Genomic DNA, 21,673 nt, shown 5'->3' on the forward strand with positions numbered 1-21,673 from the left:
GCCTTGAGCTGAAGAGCTGAGGGACAGTGCCCAGGCCCGGAGTTCAGGCCCCACCACCAGACCCCCCCCAAAAAAAACACAAAAAAAATGAGTATGAAATGGATATTTGAACTACTTAAAGTAGATTTGTAAAGATATGTAATGTATATTAAACAAAGTGCTTAAAATGTTCCAGCCAATAGATACTTGGGATTGATATATTTATTCAGTTATTGATATATTTATTCAGTTATTATAATGAATTCTAAGCTGGGTTCTGGCTCTTGCTTAGCTTTTTTCACTCAAAGGTGGCACTTTACCACTTGAGCCACAGCTCAACTTCTGGCTTTTTACTGGTAACAAGTTCTTGGATTTGTGTGCACTTGCTGGATTCAAACCTCGATCCTCAGATCTCAGACTACTGAGTAGCTAGGACTCCTGTTCTAAGACATGGACACCAGGCTTAGATCCATTTTAACCACCTTCCCCCCAGTTCCTTCTCCAATCCAGTATTTATGCTTTCAAAAGCATAAATCTGAATACTACTCATTTGCTTCAAAGGCTAATTTGTGAAGGACCCTGCACATTATTATTTAATTGTCTTTCTTTGGCCTATTAGATGTTTGCTGCATTACTACAGAGGCTATAGGAGTGAAAGTAAAAAAGGATATCGCTTCTTAATATTACCTCTTACTACTTATGCGGTCACAGTCTGAATTTTGCCATGACTACATAACTGTTTTTCTTTGAATTCTCATATTTTTCTTTCCCATTGTTTCAGTGAGGTTTATATTACTGCTTCTTTAAAAAGCATTTGGGAGAAGTGATTTTCAACTTATTATAGTGTCTTCTTAGACATATGTAGGCTTTTAAAGTGCCAAAACAAAATATCTCATGGTTACTTGGGATTGACCAGTGGACATAGATAGATACCTTCTTTGTTCAAAAGGCCATGTGGAATAGATTGTGAAATGGAAAATTTTGGCAAATTCAATTTTAAGTAGGAATGGCTATTAGATCTTTGTTAGCATATTCAAACTTGTCAGCTTCTCAGTGGCACATAAGAAGTCCTATCTCATTCTGTAGACATAGGCACAGTAGCCTAATGTAAACCATAAGCCCAACTACTGGGGATGTAAAGATTGAGATGATCATGGTTTGAGGCCAGCAGAGTAAAAAGTCAATCATTAAGCCAGGCCTGTTGGTATACATGTGTGATTCTTGCCATGTAGAAGTCTAGATCAGAAGATCAACATCTAAGGCAGGCCCCAGGGAAAAACCTGAGACAAAAAAAGGTCTGGGAGTGTAGTTCAAGTAGTAGAGTACCTCTTTACTCTTAGCAAGCATGAGGTTCTATGTTCAAATCCTAGTAGAGCATCCTTCTTCTGCTAGCCCCTTCCTTGCCCCTCCCCCCAAAAAGATTAAGACAATTGATAAGACAAACAAGTAGAAGGGATTAAAATTAGCTAGGTGAATATGAAAAAACATCTTCGATGTCCTGTGCACTTGTTATAATAGACTATGTATAGTTTTCACTCTAATGAAGTTAGATGTGGAGATGTGCCTATTACACAGTTTAATATTGGATCTAGAAGCATTGATTCTTTCTCCTTTTAATGATAAGAATTTCAAGCGAATTTCTGTTCTTAGGGTTAGTGAGATTAGAGTTTGTGGTGTCATTTGAATTTCATATTTTTGTCTGGTGTTTGAACTAAATGTGAGGATTTATAATACTGAACTTTTAAAGTCTCTATCAGTGACAATTTTTTGGGGGGGGGGTCTGGTCGTGGGGCCTGAACTCTGGGCCTGGGCACTGTCCCTCAGCTCTTCAGCTCAAGGCTAGCACTCTACCACTTGAGCCACAGTGCCACTTGCGGTTTTTTCTTTTTTGCTTATGTGGTGCTGAGGAATCAAACCCAGGGCCTCATGCATGCAAGGCAAGCACTCTACCACTGAGCCACCTTCCCAGCCTCAGTGACAATTTTTTATAGCTAACTAATCATATAAATGTTTTGAAAAGGTTAATAATTTAGTGCTAGCTGAAGTGCTATAATATATCCCAATCTTAGAATTTGACCTAATCTAAAAAGATTGCTGTGTTGTTACTATTATTGATTGGACTCGATATATTGTCAAAATTTTTTGTTCTTTTTCTTTACTTAAAGGTATTGTCCTTCCTGTAAAACTGATTCCAGTGAGGTTGTAAAGGCTGGAGAAAAACTCAAGATGAGTAAAAAAAAAGCAAAGATGCCATCATCTAGTACTGAAAGCCGGAGAGACTGGGGCAGGGTAAAAAACGAATCTTCCTTAGTAGCAATTTATAGTATAGTGTGTTTCAATACCATGGTAATTAAAGAGATTAAACAATACAATAATTAATAGTTAATATCAGTGATACATGAATAGCCAAGTTTCTATTTTTGTTGGATTTATGGAAATAGATGTGAATAAATTATTAAGATTTAACATAATGGTTTCTCGGCACCTTGTTTTATGACTTACAGGGAATGGCTTGTGTTGGTCGTACAAAAGAATGTACTATTGTCCCGTCTAATCATTATGGACCTATTCCTGGTATTCCTGTTGGGTCAACTTGGAGATTTAGAGTTCAGGTATGCTTTTATGTGTTTATATTTTTTATTTTATATTTGAGGTGAAGTTTTACTCTGGATTCCAGGCCGAAACCTTTTCAGGTTCAGTTAGTCTTACTGGTTTCTTGTTCTTTTTTCAAGTGTCTTAAATTCCCAAGAATACTTTGTAAGTTTGAATTTCAGCTTCTTTTAATCCAAGAACAAATGGATGACAACATTGATGAGTTATAATATTTTTCCTAGGGAGTTCAAAGAACACAAAGGGCACGTGTTTCAATGAGGTAGAATTCAAAATGAGAAAAAGCAGTAGACCACTGAAGTGGAATAGTATAACTGAACTAGAAATGAGTGGTTTTGACTGAAATATAGGGGATGAATGAAAAAGAAGCTACTGATGAATCTGGGCAAGTAGAGAGGAACCAGGGTGAGAGAGGGTAATTTATAATGCTTAATTTTGGTTTGTTATTATGATACCATGTAATGTGTTTTAAGCTGTTAGAAATCAAACATTGAATAATTCTGTTTATGCTAGATAGAATGGATTTAAAGGAGCAAAACTGGATGCAGTCAGTGCAAAAGCATTCATTATTGTAAACATTCATGTCTCAAACCAAGACTGAGCAATAAAAGTAGAAAAAGATGGGGTTAGCTGGGCACCCGTGGATCACATCTGTAATCCTAACTCAGGAGGCTGAGATCTGAGGACTGCAGTTCACAGCCATCCCAGGTAGGAAAGTCAGTGAGATTCTTACCTTCAGTAAAGCCAGAAGGGGCGCTGTGGTTCCAGTGGTAAAGCCCTCGTCTTGAGCTGAAGAGCTCAGGGAGAACACCCAGGCCCAGAGTTCAAGCCCCACAACTGACCAAAAAAAAGAAAAAGAAAAGAAAAAGATGGGTTTGAGTTTAAGAGACAAAAATCACAGTAGTCCTGGGATAAATGGCTTTGAGTAATAATGTAGAAGAATGAAGTTAAAAGGATTGCTGCATGTTTGACTTGACAAACTGGTTAGGAAACATCTACTATCTGAAATATGATAAACAAGAAAGGAGAAGAGGTATTGTCTCCTGATAGTTCTCCTTGAGCTGGAAGTTAGGGTTATATAAAGTAATGATTACTTAGTCATTATTTTAAGCTCAGAATTCTAGGCTTGTCAGCTCTGTACCTTTAGGGTTTGTTTGGGGAAAACAAAGAAGAGCAGAAGGTAGAACTCTGAGTGAGATACAGCACTTGGATTTTTAGGGTCCAATAACAGTGAAAGCATTTGTTAAATGTAATTCAGTGGTTAAAAAAGTACTGTGAGAGTCGTTTTACTTACTTTATAGGTGAGCGAAGCAGGCGTTCATAGGCCTCATGTTGGTGGAATTCATGGTCGCAGCAATGATGGGGCTTATTCTCTTGTCTTGGCTGGAGGATTTGCAGATGAAGTAGTAAGTGATCATATGACCTTGGGTGTTTTTTTTGTTTGTTTGATTGTTTTTGGTCAGTCATGGGGCTTGAAATCTGGGCTTGGGCACCATCACTCAGTTCTTCAAGCTTAAGGCAATGCCCTACCACTTGACCCACAGTGCCATTTCCGGTTTTCTGGTGGTTTATTGGAGATAAGAGTCTCATGGACTTTCCTGCTTGGGCTGGCTTTGAACCAGGACTGCCTTAGATCTCAACCTCCTAAGTAGCTAGGATAACTGGCGTGTGCCACCAGTGCCTAGCATGACCTTGTTCTTTAGAACCTGTCTTGTTCTATAAAATACAGGTGCTTTGTCTAGGATACATGAAATTCTTTGTCTAGGATACATCAAATTCTATGTTTTCTTGATAACATAGACTTTATATTGGAGTAATTGGTTCTATACAAATTACAAGAGAAATCACTTTAATACCTAATCTTTACATAGAGTGATTTATATGTATTCAGGAACTATTAAAAAGGAAAATATTCTTTAAGGTGCTTTTTTTTTTTTTACAAATTAGAAGTATTTTAAAACAGCTGCAGCTTCACTTTAATATTAGAAATTAAAGACATCTCCTGCATTAGGATGGTTGATTGTATAACATTAAGTGAAGAGGCCAAGAAAGATGAGGATGATGTCAGGAATGGAAGCTCCCAGATGGTGTTAGGTAGCTGCTTTGGCACCATGGAAGGTAGGATAGGGATTGGGAACGTATGTTCCTCTGGGACAGCACCTTGTCTCCTGTGGTATGTAGTTCTTTTCTTTTTTTCTTTTTTTTTTTTTGTGCTGGAAGTAGAGATTGAACTTAGTACCTCATGTTCTTGCTTAGTTACATTTTCTTTATGTGTTCCCTTCTTTGGTAGCAAACTTGTTTAGGATTCTTCTCTAGGTACATTTTAGTGGCTCATGGACTAGAAGATGCAACAAATTAAAACTAATGGTCTGAAATTGTAAAGTTCTAATAGGATGGAAAATCATTTTTCTTGTGAAAATGTACACTTCTCTGTACATCACCTTTATAATAACAATAAAAAATTTTAAAGAGTATATACTTTTGTTATGATAATTGAAGTACAGATGAATTAGTGATATAGAATTTAATTGTTATTCTTGACACCTGATTATTTTGGTTATATGCTGCTTAAAGAACAATCAGAGGTTTTGTTTTATGTTGTTCTTAGGGCTTGAACTCCAGGCCTTGGCACTGTCCCTGAATTTTTGTGCTCATGGATAATGATCTGTCACTCTTAGTTTCACCTAATCACCAAAAATCTGGAAGTGAAGCTGTGGCTCAAATTGTCTCATGGACTTTTCCTGTTTAGACTGGTTTTGAACCATAATCCTCAGATCTCAGTCATTTAAATAGCTAGGATTCTAGGCATAAGCCACCAGCACCTGGCCTTGTTTTGTTTTTTAAATGATGTTTTCTATCTTTTTTTAAACTTTAAGTAGTTGTACAAACCTGTTGCCATTCTGCCCCATCCTTCCCAAGTCCATCCCTTCTCTCAAGAAGGTTTTTTTTTAAGTTTTGCTTTAACTACAGTTTAGATTAGAATGTGCATATTCTATCATAATCCTCACTCTTTGCAGTACTGTCATGATTAAAAGATTGGAAGTTATTAGTATTGTGGAATCAATTCAGATACTATGTATAAGATTGGTTCTGATCAGCTTAAGAAATTTTCTGGATTGTTGTGTTAAGATGTACTTAGAGTTCCTTTAAATAGAATATACACCGAAGATGAAGTTCTTCAATATGTTATGTTTAAAAAAAGAGAGAGAGAAAACTTTCAAAGTTTTGGAGTCAATAAAAGCACACTTACTTGTTTGATTTGAGTCTGGGTCACACCTTGTCTAGCACAGAACTTACTATTTAGCCTAAACTGGCCTTAGACTCCAACTCAGTCCAATTGTATCTGCCTTCCAAGTGTTAGAATTACAGGAATGTACCACCATGGTTGAATTATGTCAACAGCTTTAACCCAAGATTTTAATTAAGCTTAGTTCAAAAGAAAACAAGATATTTGACCTCAGTAGCAAGGAAGAATTTAGTGGACAAAATGGGCACTGGTTGTTCATGCCTGTAACCCTAGCTACTCAGGAGGCTAAAGATTGAGGTTCAAAGATAGCTTGGGCAGGAAAGTCCCTGAGACTCTGATCTCTACTTACGCACCTTCAAAAAGCTGAAGTGGTAGAGCACTAGCCTTGAGCAGAAAAGCTCAGAGACAGCACGTAGGCCCTAAGTTCAAGCCCCAGGACCAGCACACAAAGAAAAGGAACTTAGTAGACAAAACATCGTTTTAAGTTCACCCTGAACTAGTTAAAATGATTTGCATTAAAGAAACAGGTAATTCTTTTTTTTTCTTTTTTTTGCCAGTCCTGGGGCTTGAACTCAGGACCTGAGCACTGTCCTTGAGCTTCTTTTTGTCAAGGCTAGCACTCTACCACTTGAGCCACAGTGCCACTTCTGGCTTTTTCTGTTTGTGTGGTGCTAAGGAATCGAACCCAGGGCTTCATGCATACTAAGCAAGCACTTTACCACTGAGCCACATTCCCAGCCCCAGTTTGAGCATGTTTATTTTTTCACATTTAGTAGATACTACTACTTTCAATTTTCAAATTCTTATCTAGATTAGTTTTTAATAGTAAACTATTATTTTACCCAAATGTATTATGGAAGAACTTAAAGTTGAGTATGAAATGTAGAAAACTTCCTATGCTATTAGAAATCTCATATGAGGCTCTTAGGTAAACTTGATTTATAAAATTTAATACCTCTGGGTGCCAGCCACTCATGCCTCTAATCCTAACTACTTAGGAGGCTGAAATAAGTGAAGCTGTGGATCAGGTGGTAGAGGGTTAGCCTTGAGCAAAAAAGGTCAAGGCCCAGCCCTAAGACCAGCACCAAGAAAAAAAATATTTATTATCAACATCAGAATTTGAGTCTTCAGCAGCAAACTTAGATGTGGTCAAAATGACACTTGAAGATTCAGTTATGAGTGTTTTTGTGAAAACAGTACCTTCTGTAAATAGCCCATAAGCTAGTACTGATAGTGAAATAGAGTATTTCAATAAAACCTCTTATTCTGGAGATTTATTTTGTCCACATACCTACCCTGAGTATAACCAAGTATGGAGATGTTGGAAATTAGAACTAAAGATGTTTTCACCATCAGGTATATTTTCATAATTTTATTTGAATTTTGTGTTATTTTCATAGATACCATGAAAGAACATGACAATTCATAATATCCTAAACAAATGTTCTGACTTTAAAATAAGAATGAAAAAAAATAAAATAAAATAAGAATGAGTGAAATTATGCTTAGATATTTTCTTGTGAAAATATTCTCCTGTAGGACCGAGGTGATGAATTCACATACACTGGAAGTGGTGGTAAAAATCTTGCTGGTAATAAAAGAATTGGTGCACCATCAGCTGATCAAACATTAACAAATATGAACAGGTACTATTGTAAAGACTGTTTCTATTTGGATGTTGTATAAAAGTTTGATTACTTAGTAATCAAACTTACAGGTTCTAACTTGTGATTAGGCTGCAGGGCAGAATGTTAAATTAAGAAGTAAAGATAAGAAACGAAAATTCCTTTGCCTGCTTATATAATTATAAGCATCCTAACTTCTTCATATTGTTCATTTTTAAATGACACAGTGCCTTTTGTTTTACTAAATATGCCCTGTGCACTTGAAAACTTGTTGCTGACTTTGACAAGAGCCTATATATTTGAAGTAAAATTGAGAACAAGGTGGCTTGTTGACTGCCCTACTAGTCAAAACAAAAATGATCTGCTAAATAACACAGATTTATCTTTTAAAGTTATGAACTAAACTTCTTTTTAGTGGAAACTCAATAAATGTGAATAGGGCTTATGGTTGGAAGCCACATGGGCATAAGTGAAATAAAGTTAACTTCATGAGAACTGCACTCAAGTACTTTTTTATATTAAGAAGGTATCTTCTAAATGTTTAAAGGTAACGTTGATTTAAAAAGTGATCTTTTTGTACTAAATCCTCTTAGGTCATTACAAAAGAGCTACCTTGTACTGACCTCTATTATAGAAATATTAATGATATCAGCCTGAGTGGAACACAAAATTTAAGAGTGTCAAAACATTTTAAGGCATTTTAATGTCAGTATTGCCATCAGATGACGATTATCACATTATAACTTGTCATCGTAAAATTTCTCTGATTATTTTATTGAAAGTTTTTGTGTCTTATTAAGGGTATTTTTTGTATTGAGTAAAAGTGAGTATGTTTCATTTAAAATCAAAATCACTCAGTTTTTAGTCTCCCCTTTATTTCTGATTACCGTGTGAAATAAAAAATATGCCAGTATGGTTTCAAAACTTTATTGCATACTGAGTTACATAGAATATCTGTTTTTATGTCTTGTATATTATTTCTGACAGTAGGATTATTTTCTGAACCAGCAGAGGAGACAGGTCAGGTTTGCTGGTGGAATCATTCCTGAGATAGTATCCAGTCCCTAGATGTTCTTTCTCTATCAAGAAGGCTGTTCATCTGGCAGAACAATCTTAAAAGGTGTTAGAAAAATTCTGATAGATTTTCTCAATGAAAATATATCTTAATTTTCAAAGGGGCTTTAAGGTGTCAAATCTGAAAATTATATTTTCTTGTTAATAATAGTAGACTATTTTGCTTGAATGAAACTTCTTTCATAATGACTCACACCTATAATACACATAGTAGATTCATTTAAAATTATGGACAATCCAATACTGTTACAGTTTCATTAGATTAATAACTTGACAACCAGTAAAAACATTTGTTTTTTTTTTTTTTTTTTTTTGTGCAAGTCCCAGGGCTTGAACTCAGGGCCTGGGCACTGTCCCTGAGCTTCTTTGGCTCAAAGCTGGTATTCTACCACTTGAGCTCCAGAACCATTTCCAGCTTTTTCTGTTTATGTGGTACAGAGGAATCAAACCCAAGGCTTCATGCCTGTTAGGCAAACACTCTACCAGTAAGCCACATTCCCAGCCCAAAACATTTGCTTTTAAAAAGGAAGATTCTGAAACATTTGCTTTTAAAAGGAAGATTCTGAAATTTTAACTGAGAGCAATCTAGGGTTAGCTTGTATGAAGATGATAACCCACCTTAACGTCCAGTTAGTTACTTTGTATATTAAACTTTAAACATATCTCATAAACATGAAAACTGAGATCAAAAGTCTTTAGCTCTGACCAGTAGAATGTTCTTTCCCAAGCAGTGTATGGTGTATTTTTCTTTGCTTCTTTGCTAATAGGAAGTGATACTGTAGTGGAAGAGCTTTGCTGCTGTTGTGCCTCCTTTCATTCGCTGGACTTGTTCACAATCCTGAACAGACTGTATACTTAGCTGAAAACAGAAATTAGTTGATAGGGCTTTAGTGGTAGCAGTAATTATGACTGCAGGTACCTGTGAGCTGTAAAGCCTGTCACTCAGTGACATGAAGTTAATACTTACCCTAGCTCCCTAAGAAGATGAATTGCCTATAGGTAATAACCTACAGGTATTCCATGTAAAATGGAATATGGCTGTATTTTCTTCTACTCCTCAGATTTTTATTTATTTATTTATTTATTTTGGGTCCGGTCGTGGGGCCTGAACTCTGGGCCTGGGCGCTGTCCCTCAGCTCTTCAGCTCAAGGCTAGCGCTCTACCACTTGAGCCACAGCGCCACTTCCGGCTTTTTTCTTTTTGCTTATGTGGTGCTGAGGAATCGAACCCAGGGCCTTGAGCATGCAAGGCAACCGCTCTACCGCTGAGCCACCTTCCCAGCCCTCCTCAGATTTTTAAAGTATTTCCCCTTTAGATAAAGATAACTTAGTAATCTTACTTCTTTGTTAATAGCTACAAAAGTTATTTTAAAAAACAAATCTTTCAAAACCTCACTTACTTTAAAAAGATAACTCTGGTTAAGCAATTCCTTTTCAACAGGTTAGTCATAATCTTGAGAGCTATTTTTTATTTGAGCCTACATAAAACTACATCCTGAAATTTTAAATTTTATCATATCTGATTCTACCAGTTGGCTATACACACACACACACACATAAAATCTTGTGTATTCTCAGTGTTTTATCACTTAATTTAGGAAGTGAAGTACATGTCTTATGAGAAAATACTAATTTTAAACAATATTGTCTTTTCTTTTTGTCAGTCATGGGGCTTGAACTCTGGGCCTGAGCGCTGTCCCTCAGGTCTTCAGCCCAAGCACTCTACCACTTGAGCCACAGTGCCACTTTGATCTTTTTCTGGTTATGTGGTGCTGAGGAATCAAACCCAGGGCCTCATGCAAGCCCTCTACCACTGAGCTACCTTCCCAGCCCTAAACAATGTTTTCAATAAGACTAGGTTCTCCCAAGAAAGGTCTTATAACATCAAATAAATTCACTGATTTATTCCTGTGAGTGAACATACTAAGGAAACTTTCAGTTAACATCAGGTGTTTCCAACTCAGTCTGTGTGTCATTAGTAAACTAGTGATCTCAAGCAACCAGAAATCTTATTGTTATAAGTTAGTGCAGGCATTTTAGGGCTTCAGTTTTACCTCTTTATGGAGAATTTTTTTTAATATTTTTATATTGCAGTTGTTTATAATACACTTAAACTTGTCAGAATTTTGCTATCTGGAATATGGAAAGTAAACCTAAAGGTCAATTGGACCTTACTGACAAATTTATTTTCCTAGGTTTCTTTCTACATTATTCCAGAAAGTTACCTATTCCCTTATCAAAAATAACAATTAAAACAGTCACTTGCTTTAGTTTTAGTTTTCCAACGTTCTCCTTTCCCTCAACAAACGTTATTTAAAGCAAATTCCATGTATTTCTAGTTGTTTTCTATTATACGTGGCACAGATGTTATTACTTTCAGAAGAACCCTACAGGCTATCTGACAACCAATCCCCTGGCTTAGGGGTGACATCAGAAAACTGATTTGTCTTCTCTGCTGGTGGGGGAAAGCATAATCCTATTGTCTGGAATAATATGGAAAGAATCATAGAATCTTAACCATCAGGTAAGGCATAATTCACCTTTTAACTGACCCAATGACTCGATTATATACTTGGAGAAAGATTACTTGGTATAAAGACTTCGTTTTATTTTTTTTTTAGGGCATTGGCCCTAAACTGTGATGCTCCATTGGATGATAAAGTTGGAGCAGAGTCTCGGAATTGGAGAGCTGGTAAGCCAGTCAGAGTGATACGCAGTTTTAAAGGGAGGAAGATCAGCAAATATGCTCCTGAAGAAGGCAACAGATATGATGGCATTTATAAGGTGCTCTATCTGGCATGACATCTTGTTAGTCATTCTTCCTGGGCTTTCACAACAGGGTTGCCACAGAGAACTACTGTGGGTGGGCTGAGAGGAAAAACAGGTCATATAACTCGGCATTTCTACTTTTTCTGAAAATATTAGCAGATGTGTAAATTGAACTGTTAACTGTGATACTTATTCGTAGCTGGAAGCTCTACCATTTGAGACAAGCCTCCAGCCCAATTTTGATAATTTTCAGTTCTTAAGGGCAGAGTTAGAGTTTGAGTCACGATGACTTTTCCTTTTCCTTTTTTTTTTAGTGCTTTTGGGATAAGCACTTTTATCAGTGAGCTACATTCAATCCCAAGTATTTTTTAAAATAAGTATATATTCTCTTATGATAAGTAACTTGACTGTTGTAGGCATTGGTTCTTGTATATCTTTTCAGATTGCTCATAATTTTAATGATCACAATAGATTTTCAGAGCATTATACATTTGAACATTAAAAATTGATTTGTATCTTTTGTTTAAAAAATAAAGATATCACATTGCCACTGTATTTACCTAATTCACAATTAATGTTCATCAGTATGGTTTTGTTTTTGTTAATATATTTATAGCAATATATGCTTATATAGGAACTATCTTAATAGGAAATAATCTAGTGAATATTCTTGACTATACTCTTCTTACAGCAAGGCAAATATCTTCTGATTGCATTTAATTCTGACAAGTTTACTTAAACCACTAACATGATGACATTATGGATAAAAATAAATCTTAAATCTCAATCCAGTACTGAAATATTATGATATAGGTGGTGAAATACTGGCCAGAGATTTCATCCAGCCATGGTTTCTTGGTTTGGCGCTATCTTTTAAGAAGGGATGATGTTGAACCTGCACCTTGGACCTCAGAAGGAATAGAACGATCAAGGAGATTATGTCTGCGTTTACAGGTTAGATTACATTTAGGCTACCCATATGTTTATAAAAACTCAGTACTATCTATGTGCCTTAACGCTGGATATAATTCATAGCCATTGATCATTGGACTCTTAAGAGGTATGAAAGTATGTGGGGGACAGGGGGATAAAGGGTAGCATCCTAGGTATCAAGACTGCCTAGAACCAAGGGTTATTGCTGGGAAAAACTGGACTTGTCAAGGAAAAGTGTTCCCAATTTTATTTGGAAATGACTTGAATTATAAGGGAAAGGGACCCACAAGATTTAGGTTAGGAGGTCCTAAAAAATACTTTCTATCCTACATGGTATAGAAAAGGGTGTGTTTGAGTAGGGGAAATGGGGGGAGGTGGCTTATAAGAATGTTCTGCTTCCTACCCTTCTCACTTTTCCTCACTCCTTTTCTCTCTTCCCTGCAAAGCTGCTTCCCTGCCCTGCCACACTTTGAATGCTTTTGCCTTTTCCCCCCCTTTGCCCATGCTCAGCTGTTAACTCATAAAAGACTTTGTTGGTTTTGTGTACATACTGGATGGTGTGGCTGCCTTCCCCTTCGCTGCTGTATACCCTAGACTTTGTTCCTGACAGTGATTTCAGAGCATGGTTTGAGTTCATCCCCCATCATTCCCCATCATTGTGCTTCCTGTAAAGACTGCCAGCTTTGTCATTTCCCCTGGCTCTGCCCACACTGCATGTGTAGGGGCTGAACTATGGGCAAGTGTCTGACCACGCAGGCAGGTGAGTGTGTGTCTTCTAGTGCAAGTCTGTTTCTGTTTTTGGTTTTGTTTTTTAATTCAAGAAAATGATTGTTTGAACAAGATCCATCAGCTACTAAAATAATTACCGAAATAATTCTTTTATGACCAATTTTTTTAGAAACTTTGCAAATTCATTTTCGAAAGTATTTTCAGATCCCAGTATTTAAGTTCTAATAAATTAGATTTGAAACTGATAAGAAGCAGCATAAAAGCACATATGCCATGATGAATTAATAACACCACCATTGAGACCAGAAACACATTGCACTTTAAATATGAGTGTTACCACAAAAGCATGTCCCATACAAAAACAAAAAGGTAGCTAGTAAAATATAAAGGTACTAGGTAGAATATATCTGTTCAAGTCTGACTGTGAGGGGCTTAACAAACTTAGTAATTTAGTCACATCAAATCAAATCTTCTGAAAGCTCACTTCACCTCCAAATTTTGGGAAATGAGAAATTTGGCAATTAGGTTTTTTATTTTAAATTGACTCCATTATACAATTATCCTATATAGTTGAATACTACTATTTTTGTGCTTTGTGATTGAGTCTCACTTTCATATGTAAATGCTCCTTTTCTTAAATGTTCAATCCATCCAGAAAAATACATGAAGATTTCTTATGTAACTCTCTTAGATCTGAAACTTAAGATTATTGTATTATAAAATGGAAATTGTTGTTGTTGTTTTGTTTTGTTTTTGCTGGTCCTGGGGCTTGAACTCGGCCTGGGCTCTATCCCTGAGCTTCTCTATGCTCAGGGCTAGTGTTGTACTACTTGAGCCTCAGTGCTACTTCCAGCTTTTTCTGTTTATGTGGTACTGAGGAATGGATCCCAGGGCTTCAATGCATGCTAGACAAGCACTCTACCACTAAACCACATGGCTTAGCTAGGTGCTGGTGCCTCATGCTTATAATCCTACTTAGTGAGGAGGCTGAGATCTGAGGATTGTGGATCGAAGCCAGCTAGGGCAGGAAAGTCCATGAGACTCTTATTTCCAATTAGCCTCCAGAAAGCTGAAAGTGGGAACTGTGGCTCAAATGTTAGAGAACTAACATTGAGTGTACACACACACACACACACACACACACACACACACCTGACTTTACATGGAATTTGTGATTCTAATAGCCTCTGAATTCTATTTTTTAATATGGATTTCTCTTGTGTAATTTCTCAGTTTAGATAAAGTATAGACTCTTCCTCCCCACTTTCTTCTCTGAAAGCCACAAATCTAAATTGTCCTTTTCCCCTCCTTACCAGTATCCAGCAGGTTACCCATCAGATAAGGAAGGGAAAAAAACTAAAGGACCATCAAAGAAACAGACCAGTGAAGCCACAAAAAGGCCTACTTCAGATGGTGGGTAACAGTTGCATACTACATATACCAAAAATATACATTTTGCAAAAGAGAGATATTAAAAGAAAAAAATGAGATTTGTAAGAAATAAAAAACAAAAGTATTGTCATTACTTTGCAGGGGGAGATGGGTCTATTTGTGTATTTTAGCAATGTTGGAGCCATGGTAGCATCAAGTATAATATTGTAAACTCCAGGGGAAGTTAGATGCTGCTCTATGTGGGTATCTTTCTGCTAAACATTACTGGTACTAGTTAACTCTCATTATTGTGGTTCTAAGCAAAACTGTGAACATCTGCTGACATATTCTTAAAATAAATGTAGATGAATGTCCAAGTGCCTCCAAAGTGGTGAAACCATCAGATCCAGCGGAAGCAGTCGAGGCTTTCCAGCTCACCCCACAACAGCAGCGACTAATCAGAGAAGACTGTCAGAACCAGAAGCTGTGGGATGAAGTGCTTGCATCTCTTGCAGAAGGACCAGTATGCAAAGTTTTTTTTTTAAATAATAATGTATTAACAAACAGTAAAAAGTAATTTTCTTACGAAGTATCACTTACACAGTTAGTTAAAATGTGGTCCTATCCAGTGTTTTCATCCAGTGCTACCACCTTTCAGAAGAGTGACTTTGATCGATATGCAAATTGTATATGTAAATTTACATGTTGAATTGAAACCCTTTTGTAGAACTATTTAAAAATAATTTTTTAATGATTTAAAAGTAAAATAAGGAAGCAATGGTGTGGCATAAGCAGTAGAATGCCAGCCTTGAGTAAAAAAAGGCAAGTCCTGAGTTCACAGTCCTGAGTTCAAACCCCAGTACTAGCTAGCACCAAAACAAAAAAGAAAAGGAAGGAATAAATGTAAATGCCCATACACTTATGTCAAACTTATAAGATTTTTTTTTATTGAATGCCTGAACTTAATAATTCACATTGACATAGAATTGGGGGAAGAATTTGTGTGTGTGTGTGTGTGTCAGTGTCAGTGTGTGTGTGTCAGTGTGTCAGTGGTGCTTGAACTCTGGGCCTTGGAGCTGTCCCTGAGCTCTTCAGCTCAAGGCTAGCACTCTACCACTTGAGCCACAGTACCACTTCTGGTTTTCTGGTGGATTATTAGAGATAAGTGTGAGCCCACTGGTGTCCAGCTTAAGAATTTTTAATTTATGAAACACAGGCAACTGAATCTAAAACTTACTAGGAGGCGGTCACTGGTGGCTCATGCCTGTAATCCTAGCTACTCAAGAGGCTGAGATTTGATGATCATAGTTCAAAGCCAGCCAGGGCAAGAAAGTCTGTGACACTCTTATCTCCAGTAAATCATCAGAAAAATGGAAGTGGCACTGTGGCTCAAATGGTAGAGTGCTAGCCTTGAGCTGAAGGACAGCGCCTAGGCCCAGAGTTCAAAGCCCACGACTGACAAAAATAAATAAGTAAAGTAAAATAAAACTTACTAGGAAATTTGTAATTGTTCAAAATTGTCAAATAGGGAATAAGTCTTAAGTAATATGGTATGATTTTCCAGCCATCAGCAAGAAAACCAAGCAAAACTATAGGATCCTGAGTTCATGCCAAAAAAAAATCTTAAAAAATAATCTGAGTAGCAACAAAATATTAAATAATGTTTTCATCTACTGGAACAACTTATAGAAAAAGACATTATTATGTAATGACCTTGAGACAATGTTTTTGTTAGCTTTTACAGTAGTGAAGATCGAAGCCAATCCACATATATATTAGGCACTAAGCTACACTCCCAACATTGATTTTTTTTTTTTTAATGAAAAATAGCTGAATGTGTATCCATGTGCACTTGGGAAGCATAGGCTGAACTGAGTATTATGTTCCATAGGGAGACCCTGTCAAAAAGAAAACAAAACAAAAACCTGAAACAAAAAAGAAAAACAGTTATCTTGGAATATGAAATTTAGATGGGTTTCTTCAAGTGTTATTATATAAGTCTGATTGTCTTAGGTGGTTAAAAGTAAGCACATTAAATGTGACAGAGACTTTTTTGGTTCCAGTGTAGAATTTTATTCGTATGTTAAGGACTGCTAACCTTTTTTTCTTTTCCCTTGGTTGCCATTGTAGAATTTTTTGAAGAAATTGGAACAGTCTTTTATGTGTGTTTGCTGCCAGGAATTAGTTTACCAGCCAGTGACAACAGAGTGCTTCCACAACGTATGTAAAGTAAGTAAAACTTCTCACTTTCCTGTAATTAATGTTTAAGTTTTTTGCATCTGTCAATTTTTAGCATATGAATAACATTTTTCCATGAAGGAAAATAGTTATAAAACCTTGCCATTTAAGAGGCATTTAATTTCATCTTGCTAATAAATACATTTTCATTAGACATTAATAGTAATTCTGATATCTATCTATTGAGGTATTCCACTATATTTGGAACTACTGAAAAGGGGTTGAAATGAAACTATAGTATCACTGAGCTTTTATGTGTCTATGTGCACACATGTACATATATATGGTTTATGTATGGTGGTGTAAACTGAAAGTTTTACACTGTGGTTGGCAACTTTCCCTATCAAGTGATGGTTTCATATCCTGATCTTAATTCAGAACTTAAGTTTCCAATGTAAGATGGAAGCAGACCTGCATAGGAGTTTGCTAACCTGTGTAAGTTCCTGTATAATTATTTTTAGGAGACTCAGTATAAAGTAATTTATAAAATACATAGTTAATTTTAGTCTTAACTTAGATAAAATACATAACTTGGTTTTAAGCAAGAGGATCCTGAATTTTTTCTTTTTTTTTTTGTCAGTCGTGGGGCATGAACTCTAGGCCTGGGTGCTGTCCCTGAGCTCTTCAGCTCAAGGCTAGCACTGTACGACTTGAGCCATAGTACCACTTCCAGCCTTTTCTGTTTATGTGGTGCTGAGGACTCGAACCCAGGGCCTCATGCATGTGAGACAAGCACTCTTTTTCTTTAGTGCTCTAGGAGAAAACAGGATCAATGTCCAACCTGAAAGATTAGCCAATGGGAAGCATACTGCTCTTACTGGATGAGGAAAGTGAAGCACAAAATAGTTCATTTAGCTCAAGTCTCACCATATGCATTGGAGGTAGAACTAAAGCTGTGACTGCCAGGCCTTTCTAGCTATTCTTCCTTACACATTTAGAGCAGTTAGGGTTCCAGTCTCTATTAAAAGTATAAGTTGAGTCTTTTTCCCTCATGTTTGACTCACTGATGAAGTTTGGTGTTTGTATGTATGTTTCTTTGTTTTTACCTTAGGATTGCTTGCAGCGCTCCTTTAAGGCCCAGGTTTTCTCCTGCCCTGCTTGCCGGCATGATCTTGGCCAGAATTACATCATGATTCCCAATGAGATTCTGCAGACTCTACTTGACCTTTTCTTCCCTGGCTACAGCAAAGGACGATGATCTGTCTACAACTGTTGTTCCTGGTGGCTTTTGGACAATAAAGAATCTAAATGGGAAGGGAGGGTTGAAGCAACAGTGGACCATATCTCACATTCGGAAGCCACTTCTCCTCTTTCCCACATAGCCATCACCTTGTGTGTGTAGTAAGAGGCCCATTTCTCACCTGTCTTTTAAATATCAAAAGGTAGTTTCTGTGAAAACAACTAGTTTTAATGAGTTAAAAAGTTGAAGCCTCAGCTCTAGTTGATATCCAAATTTTGATTTATTTTGCAACTACCTCAGGACAGAGAAGTTTTATGGGGATTTTAAAAATCATTGAATAAGGACAGAAAAAATTTATGGGGATTTTAGAAATCATTGACTAATTAGTTAAATGAGATTTTAGCTACACACTGCCTCCCAAATATTAGTTGTGCCTGTTTCTTGTCATTTGATTTTACAAAAAAAGATGACACTTGAGATTCTTGGAATGAACGAAGCTTCTGTAGTATGCATAATACTTTTTTTAATGTCCCTTCTTCCATTACAGTGTGTGTTTTGCAAGGTCAGGTTCATTTTAAGCCCATTTTGTGAACGCCATTGTGCTTTTTTTCCTGGTGTTTTATGCAAGTTGACTACTAATAACTAATGAGAACAATATGGATGCATTGTTGCTACATTAGTGTAATGTGGTGTGGTTTTGCAATTCAGAGGTGTTCACATGCTCTAGTTGTAAATGTTCATAAAAAGCCACTTCTGTACTAGTCAAATTGCTTTTAGTGAGTCTAACTAGTGGTTTTACATCTGCAGAGTATTGAGGGCTGTACTGACTTTTGAGAAGAACGAAATTGCTTCATATTGTGATCCTAAATTTTATATTCACTATATTCCTTAAAGTATACCTTAATAAATATTTTATGATCAGAAAATAGCTCACTTTGCTTTACTTCACTGCATTTTCCTGGCTTGTGTTATAGATTTTTACTAATCAATTATTGGTTTTCATTGTGTCTATTAAAACAGACATTTTTACTCTGATTTTAGCAATGAAAGCTAGAATGAAGTCTTTTGCGCTAAGAACAAATTTTATCCTCAGCTTTTTTTAAAACTCTAAATGGGAAATATTTCCAAAGTAAGATAGTGACTGTTCTGTTGTATGTAATTTCTAAATTGTGTTCATTTTCAGCATGAGTCCTACCTTATATTTCAGACATGAGAATATTTTCAGACATTGTGCTGTTCTCAATACTGCTGTGTTTTCATCATTGAAGTTTTAGTATGATCAAGTCTTTCCACCTCTATCTTCATGTACATACATAATGGCAATATTTACTGAATATTTGTACTAGTCACTCGCACATTTTACACCAAATGGCAGAATTGTCCTCTGAAGTTTTAGCATCTGGTCATCTTTCCTTCTAAGCTATTATAGGCTCTTGTTCTTTGCTACGTGGCAAACTTGTTCCATTTGATGCTTCTGCATTCAGTTAAATTCAAAATTAGCGTCTGGGAAACACTTAAAGCATCATGATTAGTTTGTGACATTTATTCCAATGTCTGTGAGTAGCCCTAAGTGACTGTAAGGGCCACTTACAGATACTGAAATAATTTCTTATTGTGAAGAATCAGAATTTAGTTAAGACTTGCTTAAGTTGAAAATTAATCATTAAATTTGTGCTATCCACTGCTATATTTCCTCTTGCATTGGTCACACTGAATGACGAGTGGGAAATATCTCCCAGTTTGAGCTACTTGAATTGGTTTAATAATACTGCTTTTATTAGTAAATGACTCATTCTCAGTTATGCTACATATTGTCTTAATTCTTCTATAACATTGTAGATTGGGAAAAAGCCTGATTATAACAACACATTTGTGTCAGAAATGTCCCAAAGCTAAAAATGTCTTTATCGTTCATGAACTTAAAAAAATAGTTTTCAAAGTTTCTTTTCACAAATAGTTCAGCTTATACTTAGGAAATAAGGACTTTCAGAAAACATGAGCATAGTACCATTGTCAAAACATGCTAAAACACATTGACAGTAGTTTTCGTAGATTACCAAGTACCTACCTAGCAAATGTTCTAATTTCCCATGTCTCGAATATCATAAATGGGCATTTAATTTTTAGTTGGTTTGTCTGGATCAGGATCCAAATAAAGACCTATCATTGTGATTAATTACTATCTCAAATATTTTTAAAATCTGTTCATCCCTCAGTCTTCTATCCTCAATCTTAATCTCCTTCCTCACCCTCTACAGTTTGTATGTTGAAATTGAATTGTTCTGAAAATTTTCTGCAGAATACATTTAAGTGAAGTCACCTTGTGGTGTAGCTTAACATGATTATATTTTTGTGAATTTTGGTAGTAGAATTAAAGCATGACCAAATTCAGATTTGACTTTTTTTGTTTGTTTTTTGTTTATTTTATTGGCAAGGCATCATAGATAATGTGGTATCCTTTAGGAAGTCCATAGTATCTGGATGTTTCTAAGGCTTAAGTTTAAAGATAAGTCTTTTAAAAATGTGATTTACTTCAGTTAGTAGGCTATTATGGACTGAACTTTTTTTTGGTCAGTCATGGGGCTTGAACTCAGGTCCTGGGAGCTATCACTGAGCTTTTTCACTGAAGTCTAGCACTCTACCACATTGAGCCACAGCACCACTTCAGGTTTTTTGATGGTTAATTGAAGCTATGAGAATCTCACAGACTTTTCTGTCCAGGCTGGCTTTGAATTGTGATCCTCAGATTTTAGCCTCCTGAGTAGCTAGCTATAAGCTACTATAGATATAAGCCACTAGTGCCAGGCTCAGCCACTTTCTTTTGTTGTTGTTGGTCGTGGGTCTTGAACTCTGGGCCTGGGCGTTGTTCCACAGCTCTTCAGCTCAAGCCACAGCACCACTTCTGGTTTTCTGGTGGTTTATTGGAGATAAGAGTCTCATGAACTTTCCTACCTGGGCTGGCTTTGAACTGTGATCCTCAGATCTCAGTCTCCTGAGTAGCTAGGTGTGAGCACCGGCACCTGGCTCAGGCTCAGCCACTTTTTTATAAGTACTGTGCCCTAACTGATTGTGCCACTGGAGCTCCAACTCAACCACTTGAAAACAGGGTTTTTTAAACATTTTTTCCCTAACTACAATAGCTTAAGCCTTTAGTTTTAGAACTCAGTTTTAGGTAATAGAGTTTATTCAGTAAATACATATTAAGATAACCTAAACTTTCTGAAGCTGACAGTATAAGCACATACCCTTAGCTCTTATAGCCTGTATGTGTTTTAACATCTAGGCCCTTACTTTTATACACTTATATAAAAGTATAGCTTCAGATTTCATTATAGAGCCTATTGATAAGAAATAGGAAGCACTCTGTTCTGATTTGTCCATTGCCCCCTATTTTCTCATTAAGGATCAATTCTCTATTCTTCAAGATACTGTTTTTTGTTTTGTTTGTTTTTGGTCGTGGGGCTTGAATTGTGCCTGGGTGTTGTCCCTGAGCTCTTCAGCTCAAGTCTAGTGCTCTACCACTTGAGCCACAGCACCACTTCCAGTTTTCTGGTGGTTAATTGAAGATAAGAGTCTCACAGACTTTCCTAGCTGGACTGGCTTTGAACTGTGATCCTCAGATCTCAGCCTCCTGAGTGGCTGGGATTACAGGTGTGAGCCACTGGCACCAGGCCTCAAGATACTCTTGCCTTCAGGGAATCAAGCCTAGCTGCCCATTCACCACCAGATTACATTCAAATGTTATTCTTTCTTGCCATCACTTCTAATTGATCCCCACTGGTAGGCCATCAGAATTACTGAAAGCACTGGATACCACGTAACTTGAAACCTAACATGTAATCTGGGTGGATCCTACACATCCAAAAAATAAATGAATAAATTTAAAACCAGTCGCTGGACAAGAGAAACCAACTACAGC

General features: G+C 36.6%; 1 protein-coding gene across 1 annotated transcript in view; it reads left to right on the forward strand.

Moving 5' to 3' along the window:
- Positions 1-20,145, forward strand: part of Uhrf2 (ubiquitin-like with PHD and ring finger domains 2, E3 ubiquitin protein ligase) — a 77,861-nt gene extending 57,716 nt beyond the window's left edge. The window contains exons 6-16 of the mRNA XM_013026377.1: positions 1,630-1,681; positions 2,145-2,268; positions 2,484-2,591; positions 3,891-3,995; positions 7,376-7,482; positions 11,156-11,318; positions 12,117-12,257; positions 14,282-14,378; positions 14,702-14,859; positions 16,467-16,565; positions 17,626-20,145. Of these exons, the coding sequence (XP_012881831.1) occupies positions 1,630-1,681; positions 2,145-2,268; positions 2,484-2,591; positions 3,891-3,995; positions 7,376-7,482; positions 11,156-11,318; positions 12,117-12,257; positions 14,282-14,378; positions 14,702-14,859; positions 16,467-16,565; positions 17,626-17,772 (1,301 nt within the window). The 3' untranslated portion in view covers positions 17,773-20,145. The remainder of the gene's footprint in view (positions 1-1,629; positions 1,682-2,144; positions 2,269-2,483; positions 2,592-3,890; positions 3,996-7,375; positions 7,483-11,155; positions 11,319-12,116; positions 12,258-14,281; positions 14,379-14,701; positions 14,860-16,466; positions 16,566-17,625) is intronic.
- Positions 20,146-21,673: the final 1,528 nt, after the last annotated feature.

Source organism: Dipodomys ordii, unplaced genomic scaffold (assembly GCF_000151885.1).
Source record: "Dipodomys ordii isolate 6190 unplaced genomic scaffold, Dord_2.0 Scaffold93, whole genome shotgun sequence".
Lineage (NCBI taxonomy): Eukaryota > Metazoa > Chordata > Mammalia > Rodentia > Heteromyidae > Dipodomys > Dipodomys ordii.